General features: G+C 46.9%; 1 protein-coding gene across 7 annotated transcripts in view; it reads left to right on the top strand.

Annotated features, from left to right (window-relative positions):
• mpp7a (MAGUK p55 scaffold protein 7a) overlaps nt 1–16,124 on the top strand; it is a 129,832-nt gene that overhangs the window by 72,933 nt on the left and 40,775 nt on the right. For all 7 annotated transcript variants that reach the window (XM_056434574.1, XM_056434573.1, XM_056434575.1 and 4 more), the window contains one exon: nt 1,566–1,697. In XM_056434574.1, the coding sequence (XP_056290549.1) occupies nt 1,566–1,697 (132 nt within the window). The remainder of the gene's footprint in view (nt 1–1,565; nt 1,698–16,124) is intronic.

Raw genomic sequence — 16,124 nt, 5'->3', positions numbered from 1 at the left:
CGTATACAGACAGCATCCCCGACGTACAAGACAACGCAGAGTGTCTGTTGATGTACGGTGCAGATGAAAGCCAGGAACGCAGTGTCAGACCTGTTCTGAGAAATGAACAAACTGATGCCGGGAACCTTTTGGGGAAAATAAAAATACATAAAAGATAAAGCTGAAGAAGAGTAAATGAGAAAAATGGAGAGGATTAATGGCATTTGAGAAAAGTTTGGACAGGAGGGCTGAGACAAGGGAAATTCAGGGAGAATGAGACAAAAATGGAATATGTTCTGGGAATTTGAGTCAATTTGTTTTATCACTCTGTCTGGCCTGTAGGATACTTTGGAGTCAGAACCTCATGTTGGGTAAAAGTTGAAAGCAGACATTAGGTCAAATTTAGCCTTTAATACAGACTGAACGGTTAACCCCATCGGCCCACAAGTGTGGTGTTATTAATGCAGGCAGGAAAAATGACATTAATCTGCCAAAAGAAAGTCCTGTGTAATAAACCGTCGGTCAAGGTCAGGACAAACTGTGTGTGTGTGTGTGTGTGTGTGTGTGTGTGTGTGTGTGTGTGTGTGTGTGTGTGTGTGTGTGTGTGTGTGTGTGTGTGTGTGTGTGTGTGTGTGTGTGTGTGTGTGTGTGTGTGTGTGTGTGTGTGTGTGTGTGTGTGTGTGTGTGTGTGTGTGTGTGTGTGTGTGTGTGTGTGTGTGTGTGTGTGTGTGTGTGTGTGTGTGTGTGTGTCAGTCAGCTAGCGTCCCAGTGAGCTCCAGTCGTGTCTCCTCCTCTCATCTGCTCCCAGTTAGCAACATCTTGAGCACTGTACTGCAGCATGCTCCCTTGTCATAAAACACACTGCTCCTTTATCTCTCTCTTTCTCTTTCTCTCCTCTCCTCTCTCTTTCTCTCCATACTGTTGTCTGGCACATGGGGTGGAAGATGTTTTTCTCACTCTCCCCTCTCCTCAACCACGGAAAAAGCAGCACGCGTCCAGCTGTGTCTCGGTGCGGACACGGAGTCGTTAAATAGTTTGAGAAATGAAGGTCTCAATGGCATCATTCTCGTCTGCTTGACAGCTCTCTCTCTCTCTTTTTATTTTTATTTTTGATGTCTGCTCGTGAACGCGTGAAATATCTGAAGCCACTGAGAACTTCATTACTTTGAGACTGCCGCTGAACCGCGCAGAAGGTGTTCACCCCCCCCCCCCCTCCCCTCACTCACACACACACACACAGCCTTTCTCTCGCAGTCCCTGGTTGCCTTTAATCAGAGAGACGTAGGGAGAGTATGGGCATAATGACAATCAACGCATGTAGCTGCAAGCTCTGACTCTGGACGTGTTCAAATCCATCACCCGCCGCTGGAGGCAGACCCCCGATTCATAACCATCCTCCCTGAAGCCTTTGCATGTTCTCTGTCCTGCTCGAAGCAACAACCCATAGATTCATTGAACTTAATGGCTTGTATTGCTTCCACGTTATTTGGATAATTAGGACGAGGCCTTTTTACGGTTTGACTGATGACCCTTGACTCTTGCTTCTCTCCTCCCATCCACCCCCTCTATCCCTCTCCTTCCTCCAGAGCCTCCTGTCGGTCCACGACACTGTAGCCCAGAAGAGTTACGACCCCATACTACCTCCGCTGCCTGATGACATCGACGACGACGAGGATTCCGTGAAGATCATAAGACTGGTCAAAAACAAGGAACCCCTCGTGAGTAGCGCTGGCGGTCGTCTTGAGAAATGATGTGGTCGGCGTACTTGGCGGTTTGTAGAAAAACATTCCAGGGACGTTTTGTTTGCATGTCGTTCCCCCGTGAATGCCTCCAACATAATTACATCATCAGGTTCTTTGCTATTTGTGTTTACCATCTTAATGCTGGGAAAATAAGTGAAGCCAATACCGTCCAGTTTTTTCGCGGGACTTGCCTGTGGGAATCCAACCCACAACCTTGAAGTTGTAAGCGCACCAAAACCGACCACAATTACCCAGCTCCTGGCCGCTGGTATTTTCAGCCAGTCTAGGCTCGGTGTCTGCGAGCGGCTTCTTTTTTCTCTATCCTGGTCAGCGACGCTCTGTCATTGGAACGCACTTCTCACGTGCCGGCTCTTCAGACGGCGGCCCGTGCGTGCGTGCATGTGTTTCACGCTTTTCACCAGCTCCCTCCGGGAATTAGGGAATGGGCTTACGGAGCCCAAGCCAATCAAGGCCGGTTCTCCACACCTTTTTATTTTGTCCAGCTTTTGCTGCGTGATTGTCTTCATTGTTGAGCCGCGGCTCTCGTCAAAGACCTCCATCTGTCATCGCAGTTTTGTTGTGTGCCCTGGCCCCCGGCCACCTCTATTTTTTCACTTTGTGGTTTTCCGCCCCGACCACCATCTTGGCTCCAGGCCGGCGCGCTCCCCTCACCACACCTCTGGGGGATGAAGGGGGGGTAGGAGGGGGGAACACACCTAAGCCATTTTTGGGTTCCTGTCTGTAGCATGTCCCGTGCGGCTACAGAATGTAATAACATGGCTTGTAGGAATTCTCCCTCTCGACACACATTGTCGCATGCACTTCCTGCTCCGGCCTCTCCCCGAGGCTGATGTCAGATCACATTCCCTGAAACCATAATGTGATTTACACCCATACCCGGTCAGCTCCATCATCTAGCTGCTGTTATTACTCTACAAGACCTGATTCTTCTCCGTCTCAGTGATTTGGCTCCTGGAAACATCTGAAACGCACGTTTACAACGTGCGACACTCTTACTGTCTTCTCTTACTCTTACACTATTGAAGGTGTTAATTATGTTGAGTATATTTATGTAGTAATGCAATGGCTCAGTTTAAGTTTCTAGGTTAATGCTGCACACTCGTTATTGCATGTTTCCAGGGTTCTTTTAGAGGTCAACGCTCGGTGAGTTTTATAAATACATATATCATTTATAGGAGGGTTCATTTGATGTGGCAATGTATCATCGGCATCACCGCAATATAGCAGCAGTGGCTGCTTAGTTGTTTCATTTGTTCACTCCCGGCGGGCTTTGATGCATCACAGGCTACAGAATTAGATTTATAGCAGGAAATTGAGTCATGATAACTCCCAACCTGCGTTGGACAACAAGTTCTATTCAAAAATGGAACAGCAGCAGATGCTAAACTTTCCATTGCGTCGGATTACAGTAGAAAAGCAGGGTGAAACTATGCAACGGCCTCTCTCAAGAGTCACCCCACTGCCGTTTTCTCGCACGGAAGTCTTATCTGCCCTCTCGCTGCCTGTAGGACCCACAGGGCACTACTGCTGTCCACGATCTCCTGTAGCTATATTTCAGGGCCTGACTGTGGTGTGGACAACATCAGTAGGTTTTTATGTGAGTGCATGAAAGAAATTAATGGATCTTAATAGGCTGCTATGTTGGCAGTAAGCATTGGCAGAAATGTCATGGGGGATGTTCTTTGGGCTCGAAGACGAGGGCAACTTCAATTCCCGAAGAGACTGCACTCTGAGGCAAATCCTTGGCACCTTAGGCACCTCCATCATCTTACTTGTCTCCACACACCTTTGGGCCAAAGCTCTTAACTGTCTTGTGACCTCTGAAGAATGAATGTGCCCCGAGAGACAGTGCAAGACTTGCATCCATCAAATGGTTCCCGTGGGAGCAGAGAACAATGCTGCAGTAAGCGCACAGTTCCTTCTGTGTACCATAGCTGTGGAAACCTGTGGAACTTTACTCTTTCAACTCCACAGCCTCTTTTTCTCCTAATGTAAAGAGATTTCCTCCTTTTACCTCCTCCAATGTCAAAAAAATTGTCTGAATTTGGAACTGAACTCGAGAAAGAAGCATGTGCACCAGCACCGTATCACTCTCAAATTGTTTTTCTGTAAATTGCCACTTTTTGTATTCAAGTTTTGAACACGCAACATAAAAAAAGTACCGCATACAAGTGCTGACATGCTATTGACGAGCATCAAAATGATACACTAGTTTGGGAAGTGGTCCTAATAGTCCTCAACGTTACTTTGTCATCTGCAGAGGTGAGATTGCTGACCCTCTAACTAGTAGTCCATTTCAAGGTCCTGCTTCTACCTCTGGAACTTCTGTCAGGGAAACCGGCGTACGCTGAGGAATACGTCCGGCGGGTCGGATGCTCACGGTGAAGTCTCAGCCATTCCACCAACCAATAAAAAAACTTCTAATTGCGCCGGGGGTCCTCGCTCACCGGTGCACCAAATTGATTTGGATGTGCCCTTTAACTCGCAATTCCACATAATCAACCTGCAATTCTCAAACTTGACATTATAACAACGCCGCCGTGCAATATCTAATTTCCTTTCCATCTCTTCTTACTTTGCTCTCTTCTATTTTCTCCTTACCATTTGATGTAATGTTTTCTCCGTCTGCCTTTCTCTCATCCTATACGGCTCTGGTTATTGTGGGGCTGTAGTTAGTGCTCTATCCTTGGGACTCATCCATTAAGTTAATGTTGATCAGTTGAGTGGATTGTATCCAGTAGCTCTGATTTAATTGCGATCATTTCTCAAAGGGTGACATCATGCCACATTTTGGTGAAACTGTAAATCTTCTTCTTCTTCTTCTTCTTCTTCTTCTTCTTCTTCTTCTTCTTCTTCTGCCCCCTCAAAGAGAGGCCTAAAACATAAGCGTCAAAAACGTCCACTTGAAAAAATGATGTGCCTTTTTTGTTGTTGTTGACAGTTTGTAATCATCATTTTATGAATTATTGGCTAGAGAACCTGTTGATTTTTGCCATGGAGTAGCCTGATTCACCCTGAAAATGTTTGGAAAAACCCCGATCCTCTCGCTCTCTCTCTCTCTCTCTCACACACACACACACACACACCGCTGACCATCGGTGTGATGTGAGAATGTTTGGGACTGACAAGCCTGCTGTGGTCTGGCTCTGCTCCGCTCATCTGGATGTTCTGGAAGTCCAGATCTAAACTGCAGACTTCGGAGATGCCGCGCTCGCACACGTTTTACACACACCACACGACGGCTCGCTCAGTGCCATTCAGATGGTTCCCCCCCACCAACCCCACCCCCGCGCTATTCAAGTGCGGTTCATCCACCTCCCCGCTATGTTCATCTGAAGTTTGTGCTCCTACTGGCACGTCATCTTTTTCTTTCTCTCCAATCTCTCTCTTGCTTCTACTCTTCCGAGTAATTTCTTTCGTCTGGTTTTGTTTTTATTCCAATTTTGCAAGTCATTTTTGTGAATTTACATTTTGGGGTTTTTGTAACCTCCATTTGATGTGAAGTAAAGACGTTATTGTTTTTAAGAGGTTAGGACTTCATTCTGATGCATTTTGCCGTCCAAGTAAAAATATACTCCACTGCAGGATTAATAAATGATGATCTTATCCCGTCTCTGCAGCGTCTATGTGGACACCTGTCGTTCAGGAGTATAGATTTATAGATGCCTCTCTCTCTCTCTCCACATTGATGCTCCGCGTTTGTGTGAAACTGTCGACAGTCTCTCCATCATATTATTCTTTCTTTTTTTTCCGCTCACTTCTTCCATCCTCAGGTTGTTAGGCTTCATTAGCAGCCACACAAGCTCAACCGCCAGCAATGTGACGGGACCGATGTCTAGTTCTATCGCTCTTTGCTCTCCGCTCGCCCGGGATGCTGACCGGGTGTCACCGGGTGCGTCTGAATGGTAAGCGTGGACTGCAGTGTCCATGCCAGCCGATTAATACAGCTGTGTCACAACGGGCCCCGGCCACCTGTCCGCCAGAGCTGCTGGATCTCAGCGGATCATCTGGACTTCAAATTATGCGCCCACGAAATGGCACCATTGCAGTTTCTGCACACAAAAATGCAGATGACATTTACAATATTCTTGTAAAAGCTCCAACTGCCTGATTAATGCCCGATGGACGTTTCTTTACTTAATAAGGGAGTCTATAATTGCGACGAGACGCGAAAGCCATACGATCGATTTTGTGACGATAGCGTGGCTTTTTTGTCGCTCCATGAACAGCGGTAGCAGGATTGAGCCACTGGCAACTCAACATGCCATGCTTTTCTCATCTGCGCCAGACGGGTCCTCCTCTGACACAATTGGAACGGTCGGATAGCGGCCGCTCTGATCCCCCGTCACAAACACATTCATCAGGACGGTCTGAATAGTGTCGGCATTAGTAGATATTTAAACTGCGCTGGTGTGCATGTATACAAACACAGGTTCACACTGCAAATGGAGCTTTTGAAAGGCGCTCTTGATTGAGTCGGTTATCAAAAGAGAGGGATATAGATAGATGTGGGTTTTAATTTTTTCCCTTTCCAAAACTGACTTTTCTACTGTCTGTTTACATCAGAACGTGGAAAGCGAGGGGAAAGTAATGACACTTGCTGGGAATTAATGGAGCAGCAAATGAGATTAGAGCCGACAGCACACATGGTAGTGTTTTACGGATCGACCCACGTGCTTTAAAAGCAATATGTCTTTCACTTGATGGATTAGGCCGCAGCGTCCTGGGAGCGTTGCAAAGGAAGATGAAGCACCGATGCTCTAAAACATGAGGACAACTTGTGTGTGTGTGTCCGTCCTAGGTTTAACTATATTCCTTGTATTACTGTTTGTGTCCCGTGTATACAGCTCATATTGTATTATTTATTGAATTGCAAATTGATTTACGGTTAACTCCCTTATCTAATTTGATATTAATCTCATTAGAATAATTTAACTATGTATATCCCATAATGACAGCGTTTCCTAACGTAAAGCGCATGTTGTGAGGCAGATGGCACCCTGTACACGAAGGATCCATCCAGGATTTGCACGTGATATGCAGGATACATAAACATTTTATTATGTCGTTCTGGTTCACTTTTGCACCCAAAAGTAATATAAATCCTAGGCTGGACACTATCCATATAAAAAATAAAAAAAACAGCTTGATTCAAGTGTCACATTTGTTTATGCCAAAGTGGCACACGTTTTTTTAGATGCCCATAATATTCTTGGACCTCCAAGGAGTAGAGAGACGATGGGGTCTGCACCTCCTTGCGTGCTGAAAGGATGTTGTAAATATTTATTTTTTCGTCACCGGACGCAAGTGATTACAGAAAAAAAAGAGATAAAAGTAACACGGTTCTTGTTTTATAGTCTGAATGGTTGTGTTGCAGCTTAATGCGATTGATTATACTCTGTATAAAAAACAGTAAATAAGTATAATTTTAAGTTTAAAAAAACCTGGAAAATGTGTTCAGAAAGTTTTCAGGAATATGTTTTTTTTGCCAGCAAATGAAATGAATTCGCAGCTACAATATTGCACAATTCCGACATGGAAACGCCCCTGTGTTTGTTCCTCTGCCCAACAATCCCGCCACCCGTTGAGTCGTGAATGTGAAAACACGCGGCAGCTTCCAGAAGCCTCATCTGAGGCATTCCCAGATCCTAATCTCACGGGCCCGTCTCCAATACAACCACGTCCTCCCGTCGCGTGCAATAACACACACATCCCGGGTTCTCCAAGCGTCTCTTCTCCGCCCCCGCGGCTGAATGCGGCTATTGTTGCCCTGCCGGGGCCGGGTTTCTCCTCGCCGTCCCCGGCCTCCCGGCGCACTTTGGAAATGAGAAGTGACATGTGAAAGTGCTGCTTTCCTTACGACGGGATAGCGACGGGGAAAACACTAAACAATCCCAGAGCCGAGATCGACCGCGCTGTGGGATACAACTGTCTCTTTGTGTGCGCTCATGCGACAACACACACAGTACATAATGACTAAGTATCTGGCACTGTCCAGCTTGGAGCAGAGAGACGGCGATTACACTCAGTCTACGTGCTGATTCATGTGTACACTACGGAAAGGAATACACACATCGAGCGAGATGGCCACGCAGATTCACACACCCAAAATCCACCCGCCACCTGTCTGAAGTCCTACTGGCGGGCTACTAAGTGTGTTTTTATAGCAGCTGGGTAATGACTTGCGCTAACATTACGGTTTAAAGAGGCAGAGGAGGAAAAGGAAAGGGGGCCTTGAGGAAGATAAATGAAGGTAAACCGTTCCGTCACACGGGGCCCTCCGCATCACGTTACCTGGCAGCTCCTCCTGGAACCTCTCCTCCTCATCGTAATTATCATCATAATGACCTGCAATTTTCCCTTTTCTCAGTATTCTTGTTAATTATGACTGGTAGGTCAGAATCGGGGTTAAGGAAACAAAAAAAAGGGTAAACAAGGATCTGGTTTTAGTGTGAAAGCGAGAGCGTGAGTGAAGAGAAGGAAGGAAGGGGTAGTCTCTTTTATTAGTTACAATCGCAAGTGATTTCATAAAACGGGTGGAGAGGCGAGTCCAGGGGTCACCCATAGGGGTCACCCAGCGGAGGCAGGTCCATTGTTTCTGCCCGAGGGGCAAAATCCTTGTGTACCTTTCCCCGCTCTTTGTTCTTTTGCTCCCTCTTTGCAACAATAATATCTATTTCTATTTGTATTTGTATTGATTTTTCCCGCTTCACATTACTCTTTCTAGGTGGGCTTGAGGCTCGAGGGATTTTCTGACCATGACCGACTGCACAAATATTCCATGGTTTGACTCCTTCTGAGCAGCTCCGTGGTGTTTGAGGAAGTGTGTATCAGAACTCGTAAAAGATGCTGGTGCGTGGAGCAGTTCATGTGTTGGGGGGGACGGGGCGGGGGGGGACTCTGTGCCATCTAAGTGAGGTAAGGTGAAATGACACACTCCAACACCAGATATGATTGGAGGTAATTGTGTTTTAATGTCCAGGAGGCCCATTCCCACTTTGTATTTGCTTTTTTCCACGGTCCGACATCTGGTGCGATGAACGCCAGCATGTGTTTCCACTACACTTGCGTTCATACCTCTAAACACAGCAGTCAACACTGCAGTCGGCAGAAGTTTATTGTCGCGGTTACACTTTCGCCGTTAAGTGACATCATGTCAAAACACGTCGGCCTCTCCGTCCGGGGCCACTCGCGTTTATTTGCCCTTGTCGCTCTGAATTTGTGGGCGGGGGGAGAAATGATGTTTGTCAAATGCCATGGCGTTTGGTTGGGTCCTCGGGGGCCGGTGTTTCGAGCTCCTTGTAACGGGGCCGATGGGGGCCGGGGTGTTTGGTAAATGGAGCGCCGTGCTTGTTTTTCCCCGGCAGGTTGGGAACCATGGAGAGGCTTCAGACGTGGCCCCGGGTAAGAGGTCCTCAGATCCTTCTTTTCCACCGTGGCACGCACCAGACGTTCCACACGTAGCACGCCCTGGACCCAGAGACGCGAGAGGAGCTCGGCCAAGTCGGCGAGCCAGCCCTCTCGTCATCCATCCAACCGGAGTACAAGCCAGCCAGCTTCCATCATGTCATCCAGCCATCCATCCAGTCCATCAGCCAGAGGGCACGCTAATTGCCCCGTAAAGACTTAAGTCACCAGAAACCTGTTGTGGCCGATCCCAGCCGAGATAACGTGATGAGACAACCAGCTTGTCTTACCCCTCTTATCTGCTTAAGTTTCATGGCACTACTGTGCGTCGACAATTCCCTGGACAACTTGCCTTCACTCCATTCCTAGTAATAAACAGGGGATCCAAATCCAAGCCCTTATTATCTCGCTCTTTTGTATAAACTCTTTGTCTGCACTGGATGAGGTGTGAGCCGTTTGTCATCACGTACTTAGCGCGACTGCCATGGCAGCATGCGTGCATGCGCCGGCAGGGGCGGTGGCCTGATACGGACGAGCGTCGCTCCAGTTCTCCTCATCGCACAGCGGAGACTTAAGTCGCTGCGTTTTGGCCGGCCCAACAATAACAATCGCAGGCATTTATGTGTTAGAAATGGGGGGACAGGGCTGCGAGCAGCGGCTGCATATGGAGCTGATCACGTTAGGAGTGGAGGCTTCGGATCGCCTTTCTGAGGACTAATTGACCACAGCCAGGGGGGCCTCCCCGGACCGCGATGACCCCTGCTCTCGTCGCTTTTGTTTCTGCCGCTTAATTTAAGGGGAGACTTGCTCTTTTGAGGCTGATCCTACGCCCATCGAAAGGGCAAGCTGCAGCAATGGCTGACAACGGGAAGAGAAAATCCCAACCCCTGACAACATCATTGCCTCGATCTTTTTCCATGCAAACAGCGCGTTTGATCCACTCGATGGCTAAGTGGCGCCTCGTCTCTAATTGCTAACATAGCATAGCCCATTCATCAGGCTCAGCGACTGTCCGGCATCAATCATCCGGTCTTTTTTCTCAGGTGGAAGCTCTCGGCGGACACGCTCACATGCCCATGAAAACACACCTACACACGACGTCACTCATGCGTGCGTGTGCTTTGACAGACACTGATGTCCCCCCCCCCCCCCCTCTCTAACTTCCTGCACTGTTTCCAGTGCACGAGGAAATGTCTGAAATGGCTTCCATCTGCCAGCAGGCGTTGAGGTGCTTGTTCTAAACCCAGCCATCAGTGTGTGCTAATGCTCAAGTGCTACGCCAGGAAGCCCATCTTTGCTTGAGGCTCTTTACCTTGTTTCTTCCTCGTGTGTGCCCCCTCAATCACACACACACACACGCACACACCATGCAGCTTATTTAGGTTCTAGCCTGATTGTTTATGTATTTGTTGAACAGAGCAGGGAGTCCTCATTAGTGGCCATGCTTGGCTGGATGCTGAGGATAGCACCCATAGGGTATCAAGGCACATGGGGAGGTGATGCTGAGTTCAGGTTGTTAGATTCCCCCCCCGCCCTCCCTCGTCCCTGCTGCCTCTCAGTGCTTCCTAAGCATTTGTAAGGCCTCCAGGAGAGGCTGATGCACCCCTGGAGGATTGAGAGAATGAAGGCTGAGTGTGCGTTGTAATGAGGTCGAAGGGAAATGTGGCGCTCCCGACATATTCAAGGAATCGTTAAAGAAAAACGTGATTATTTGAGAAGATTGAGCCTGCTGCAATCTTATACTTTATACCACGTCTCTGGGAAGATTACATCTGTCTTGTAAATGTCTCTGTGAACTAATAAAATGAAAGTTAGCATACATATGTAACTGTAGGTCCGGAGAGGCGCCGATGCTCACATCTCCCAAATCTTAAATCAAACATTGCCTTGAGCTGATTGGTTGCTCCCAGAAAAGTGGCCTCAAGAAGAAAAAGTGCTTTCTGTGTAAAATTGTAGGACTGCAATACAACAAAAGTACTCGTCTTTATGTTGTTATTTGATTTTTCATTGACTTATAAACATGCTTCAGTGAATCTACTGGCACTGGAAAGTTCAGAGTGATAAGCAGAATTTGTCACTATCATATGGAATAGGAGGGTGAAGGACTTGTTGAGGTGGATTGTGGCTCCAGTGAAATTCTCTCTCCGTTACCAGTAATCTTGTGTTTTCTATTTCCATGCCTGTCACTTTCTTGGTTGCTCTCAGTCTTTCTCTCTTTCGTTATTTCGTTCTTGCTCCCTCATCATATCATTTTCTCCCGAGTCATTCACTCTCCCTCTCAACTCCAACCCTCACTGTCTACCTCCTTGACTTCCCTCCACGGTCCACTTGTCAAGTCCTGGCTCTGCTCTCGTCTTCCACTTATCCTCCAGTCTGGCTCGCTTGTGTTGCCACTGGAACGCTTTGGCTTCTTTCGACTCCTCTTATCAGACGGAGCTCATTTGGCTACTGTACCGTGGCTGAGTTCAGGCTGGGGCTGGCCAGATGAAGAGGGGGGCTCCCTCTCCCTTCATTACTCCCTTTACTGCTGGCTCGGCCTGCCCGTGAATTCCCATCACGTTGCAGGGCAGTGGGTCAGATGAGAATCGCGTCGAATCAAGGCTTTCAAAACAACGACGGCTTCAAATAACTCCTTGCAGAGAATCAATTAAGTGTAAAAAAGGAAAATGAGAATGATCACATTCTTTTCTGCTGTGAAAACTCATAAAGCGAGGTGGTTTCAATGGGGACAACATGGCCTCCTTGCTCCCCAGAGATCTGGGTTCGTGACCTCATCCGTTCGTGTTTGCATGCTAAATGTGCTGCTCTATAATCACCACTACCACTCGCAGTAAAAGTCATAAAAGTGGTGTTCCCAAATGGCATCGGGGTTTCCAGTGTGTGATTTAAGCCATATGTGTCAAAACATGAATTATATCTACGCAAGATTCCTTAGATATAGGCCGTAAGGTGAACACTGTTTTCGTTTCAACCCGCTCCACAGTCGCGCATCTACACAATCGTTAGCTCATAAAAAAGAACGAGTTGTGCTAACCTACCAACAAAAAGTCTGTCGCTGAATTTGCCTTCGATTCTCGATGCGACTATGTTTTATGCCGAACTAGTTTCTCTAGAGCGTAATCGGATCTTGGTCGCCAGTGGTGGCACGGTTCGACACGTGATCGGTCTACACCAATGAGGTAGCTGCTTTTTGTCAACAGAATGGCAAGATGGCGGCTCCCGTGGTTGGATTCAACGTTACCGATAAAGAGGAAAACACCCTTAAAAGTGGGCTAAATGGATTCTAAATAGTGCTGTATACATAGCCGCGTCCAATAAGAACAATGAGGCAAATATACGATCATGTTATGCTTATGTTAAGTCATTTAGATCAAGTTTGACATACCTGGGAATACACCTTACTGACGATCTAACATGGACTGTGACCACCCAGCACACACTGAAGAAATCAAGGCAAAGACTGTACTTCCTACCTCAGTAGGAAGTACAGTCTTTGGCAGTAAAAGTAGGAAGTACAGTCTTTTGGCAGTAAAAGGCAGAAATTGTACTTATACCAATGACCATTTGTTCGTTCGTTCATTCATTCATTCGTCCACAAATGAAAACAACACTGATGAACAATAGAAACAATCTTTATGAAAAATATGACTGATATATAAAACTGTACAAAACTACAAAAGAAATAACATATTAAGGACGCTCAGTCCTCACTGTCAGTGTCAGGACAGTTGTCTTCCAGTTGCTCGGTGTGGCACAATTACAGCAACGACATAAGTCTGTGCAACACAATCCTGCAGAAAAACAGGAACATCTTCCTGTCTCACAGGCACCTTTGCAGCTGCAGTGTATGACATGCAAAACACTGTCAGGGGCCAGATTTCTGGTCATCCAGTTGATGTGCAAGGTCCCATCCTCTATTTGCCAACCATATCCAGCAGGTGATGACTTATTTTTTGTTTGCGACAGGACCTCATTATTGCAGCCTGGTAGTTTGCCCTTTTGCAGTGCTGTTGGAGGGCATCAGTAGTTGGGTGAATGCATATTTCTGGCAAGGCTGATGATGCCATACAGAAAGCCTTGTACCTAGCTTCATTTACATTATCGGCAGCTGGCTGATCATATAAGTTTAGTTTTTAGTTTAGTTTAGTTTATTTCGATCAGCAATACTATACAAAAATCTAAATTTCAACAAAAGAAGAAAGTGGCCGACCGAAAGGGTCAAGGCTGAAGCTATCAAGCTTATATAAGTGGCACACATACTGGCAAAGAAGTGCAAATGTTGACTGCTCCAAGTTAGTGAGTACCTAAACTTTTAAAAGCCTTTAGGTACTCACCTTTCTCACATGCAACAGAAAATGTCTTTTTTCCCCCTTTGCCATAAAAGGCACTTGTGGAGTCCCGCGAGTGTACCGGTTGACAGGGTCTCTGCAAAAACCAGCTCGCAGATGTTGCGCTTGGTGGGGATGTGAAACACCAGCTGGGGGAAATCACGAGCCAGCCTCTTCTTCAACATATCCTGTCTGCAACAGAACAAAACAGTGACAATTAAGAGTCACAGGAGTATCATGAAAAGCAGAGAGTGGTGCAGGTGGTACAAGACATTACAGGCTAGAACCTATCTGCCATACAGCACATTTAACACCAAAGATGCCCAAGAAAGGCACACAACATCACGCACGCACACACACACACTTCTCCTTGTTGCCAACTGGTACATGTTTGTGCAAACAGCAAGAATTAAAAACAGTTTCTCAGGCCTGTCACACACATGTTGTGTAAAGCTGGACTTGCACATGACAAATAATGAGACGTGAGAGAAAAATGCATTGCAGTTCCCTGTAGTTTGAAGCATCAAGACCTTCATTTGCTTTCACCAGTTCAATGAAGGCCTTCCTCAGCTGGCCCATTCTCAGCACCTCTTGGTTGACAAGCAGCCTTTGGCGAATGATCCTTTCACAGAATATCTTATAGCTGACATCAAACGTGGGCTCATTCCTAGAACACATATGAATGAGAAGGAAATAAATGAATATGTGTTGTGATTGTGTGCACATTCAACAGAATGCAGATTGAATATCTCACACATAATTGTACCTTTCAGTCACTCAACCACAGTGTGTGTGTGTGTGTGTTTACCTGCTGTTAATGTTTCAGCCTTTGACAGAGTATCCCTTTGTCGTTTGCCTGCTCGGTTGATGAACTTCTCCTTTTTTTGGCAAATTATGCCCAGGGCAGGAAGAACGGGGCCAGAGCCTGCGATTGGCAGCCCTGACCTGGATCGCAGTTTCTTTGTTGGACTCGTGCCGCTAGAAGTCGATGGAATGGCCTCGTGGTCTTCCGTCGCTTCTTGTCTCTCACGTGCGAGACGTCTTTCCACCTTTGCCATGGATTTTTTGTCCGTAAATCTACGGTAACACGTGTGATGGAAGCCAGCATCCTCTGGAATATTGTCAAACTCCACATCAACACAGTGTTTGAAGTTCTCAGCCACGTCCCGGGACTCACCGTCCAACCCGAGCCACGTGTGTAGGCTTGTCCTGTATGTATTCCATCGTGTAGTGGTGAAATAATGTACCTCCTCGTGCTTGACTGAAGTAATATGCATAAAACAATGTTTGTTTTTTGATTTATTAATATATTCCGGTGTATTTTCGTCGTCTTCCGTACTGCTCGAGGACGCCATCTTGCCATTCTGTTGACAAAAAGCAGCTACCTCATTGGTGTAGACCGATCACGTGTCGAACCGTGCCACCACTCGTGACCAAGATCCTATTACGCTCTGAAGAAACTAGTTCGGCATAAAACATAGTCGCATCGAGAATCGAAGGCAATTTCAACAACGGACCTTTTTTTGGTAGCTAAGCACCACTCTTTCTTTTTTATGAACTAAATATTGTGTAGATGTGCGACTGTGGAGCGGGATTCATTTTCTAAAGGACTTTTCGTGGTTCACCTTGCGGCCTAATAGGTTCATTCAGACAGTCTGTTGTCCTTCGAAACTCTGAGTCCAATGCACTCTCTCTCTCCCCCGGCCCCCGCCCGCTGTGTAGTTAGCCTTTAGACTGCCACCAGCCACCAGGGACCCCCAGGGGACACAATAAAAACATCCATCATACCACTGGCCATCAGCCAGAGAGAAAGTTAATGACCACATGTCTGAATACTCCTGCGAGATCTTCTGCAGACTTCCCATCTCATACTGTCCGCCTCTTTCCATGTGTGCACCCACACACACACAAACACACACACACACACACACACACCAAAAGCCTCTCCGTCTGTCTGGGGGTCATTGCATCACATACAGCTGCTTTAAGTCTCACTGAGAGGTTATATGTGACCCTGACACTGGGGTCTGACAGTGCCTTCCTCTCTCGCTGACCCGCTCCACCGATTTCTCTCCTACTGAAATCTCTCGGGTTTCTTTAATTAGCCCTATTATTCTGTTTGAATCAAACCCCTGTCTTATCCAGACGTCTTTTCCAAACGTCATTTCCAATCTCCACACTCTCCAAGAAAAGGCCTTGAAGAAACCATTATCTGGGCGGAAAACCGTTAGGTGTGAACAGGTCGTGTAAACAACCAAGATGACGTGTTAATGGCATCGGCGAAGTGGCACAAACCAGAAGCTCCTTTGGTCTTTAAGTTTAGTTATTTTAAAATATCTCCTCCTGTGCTTTCCATCGTTGGTAGTATGCCAGGACTACTTTGGGCCTGTCGCTGGAAGGAAAATACCCAAAAGGGAGCGGCATGACACATGACGAGCTGTTGATGCGCTCCAGCGTTCCACCTGGGCGGCAATGGACTAGAATAGCTGAAATAAAGCACGGCCGGTGAGCAGAGTGAGACCGTTTTTTAGTTGTTGTAACTAATAAAAACAATCTTCTCTAATGATGAGAATAGCAACGAGGGAAGGGTGGAAGGATGAGTTGCAGCCCCGGCAAACCGTGCAGCGGCTAGACGCCACGCATCTGT

The sequence above is a fragment of the Pseudoliparis swirei genome, chromosome 16 (assembly GCF_029220125.1).
Source record: "Pseudoliparis swirei isolate HS2019 ecotype Mariana Trench chromosome 16, NWPU_hadal_v1, whole genome shotgun sequence".
Classification (NCBI taxonomy): Eukaryota; Metazoa; Chordata; class Actinopteri; order Perciformes; family Liparidae; genus Pseudoliparis; species Pseudoliparis swirei.
Note: the sequence above shows the minus strand (reverse complement) of the source record. Positions and strands in the feature narration are given on the sequence as shown.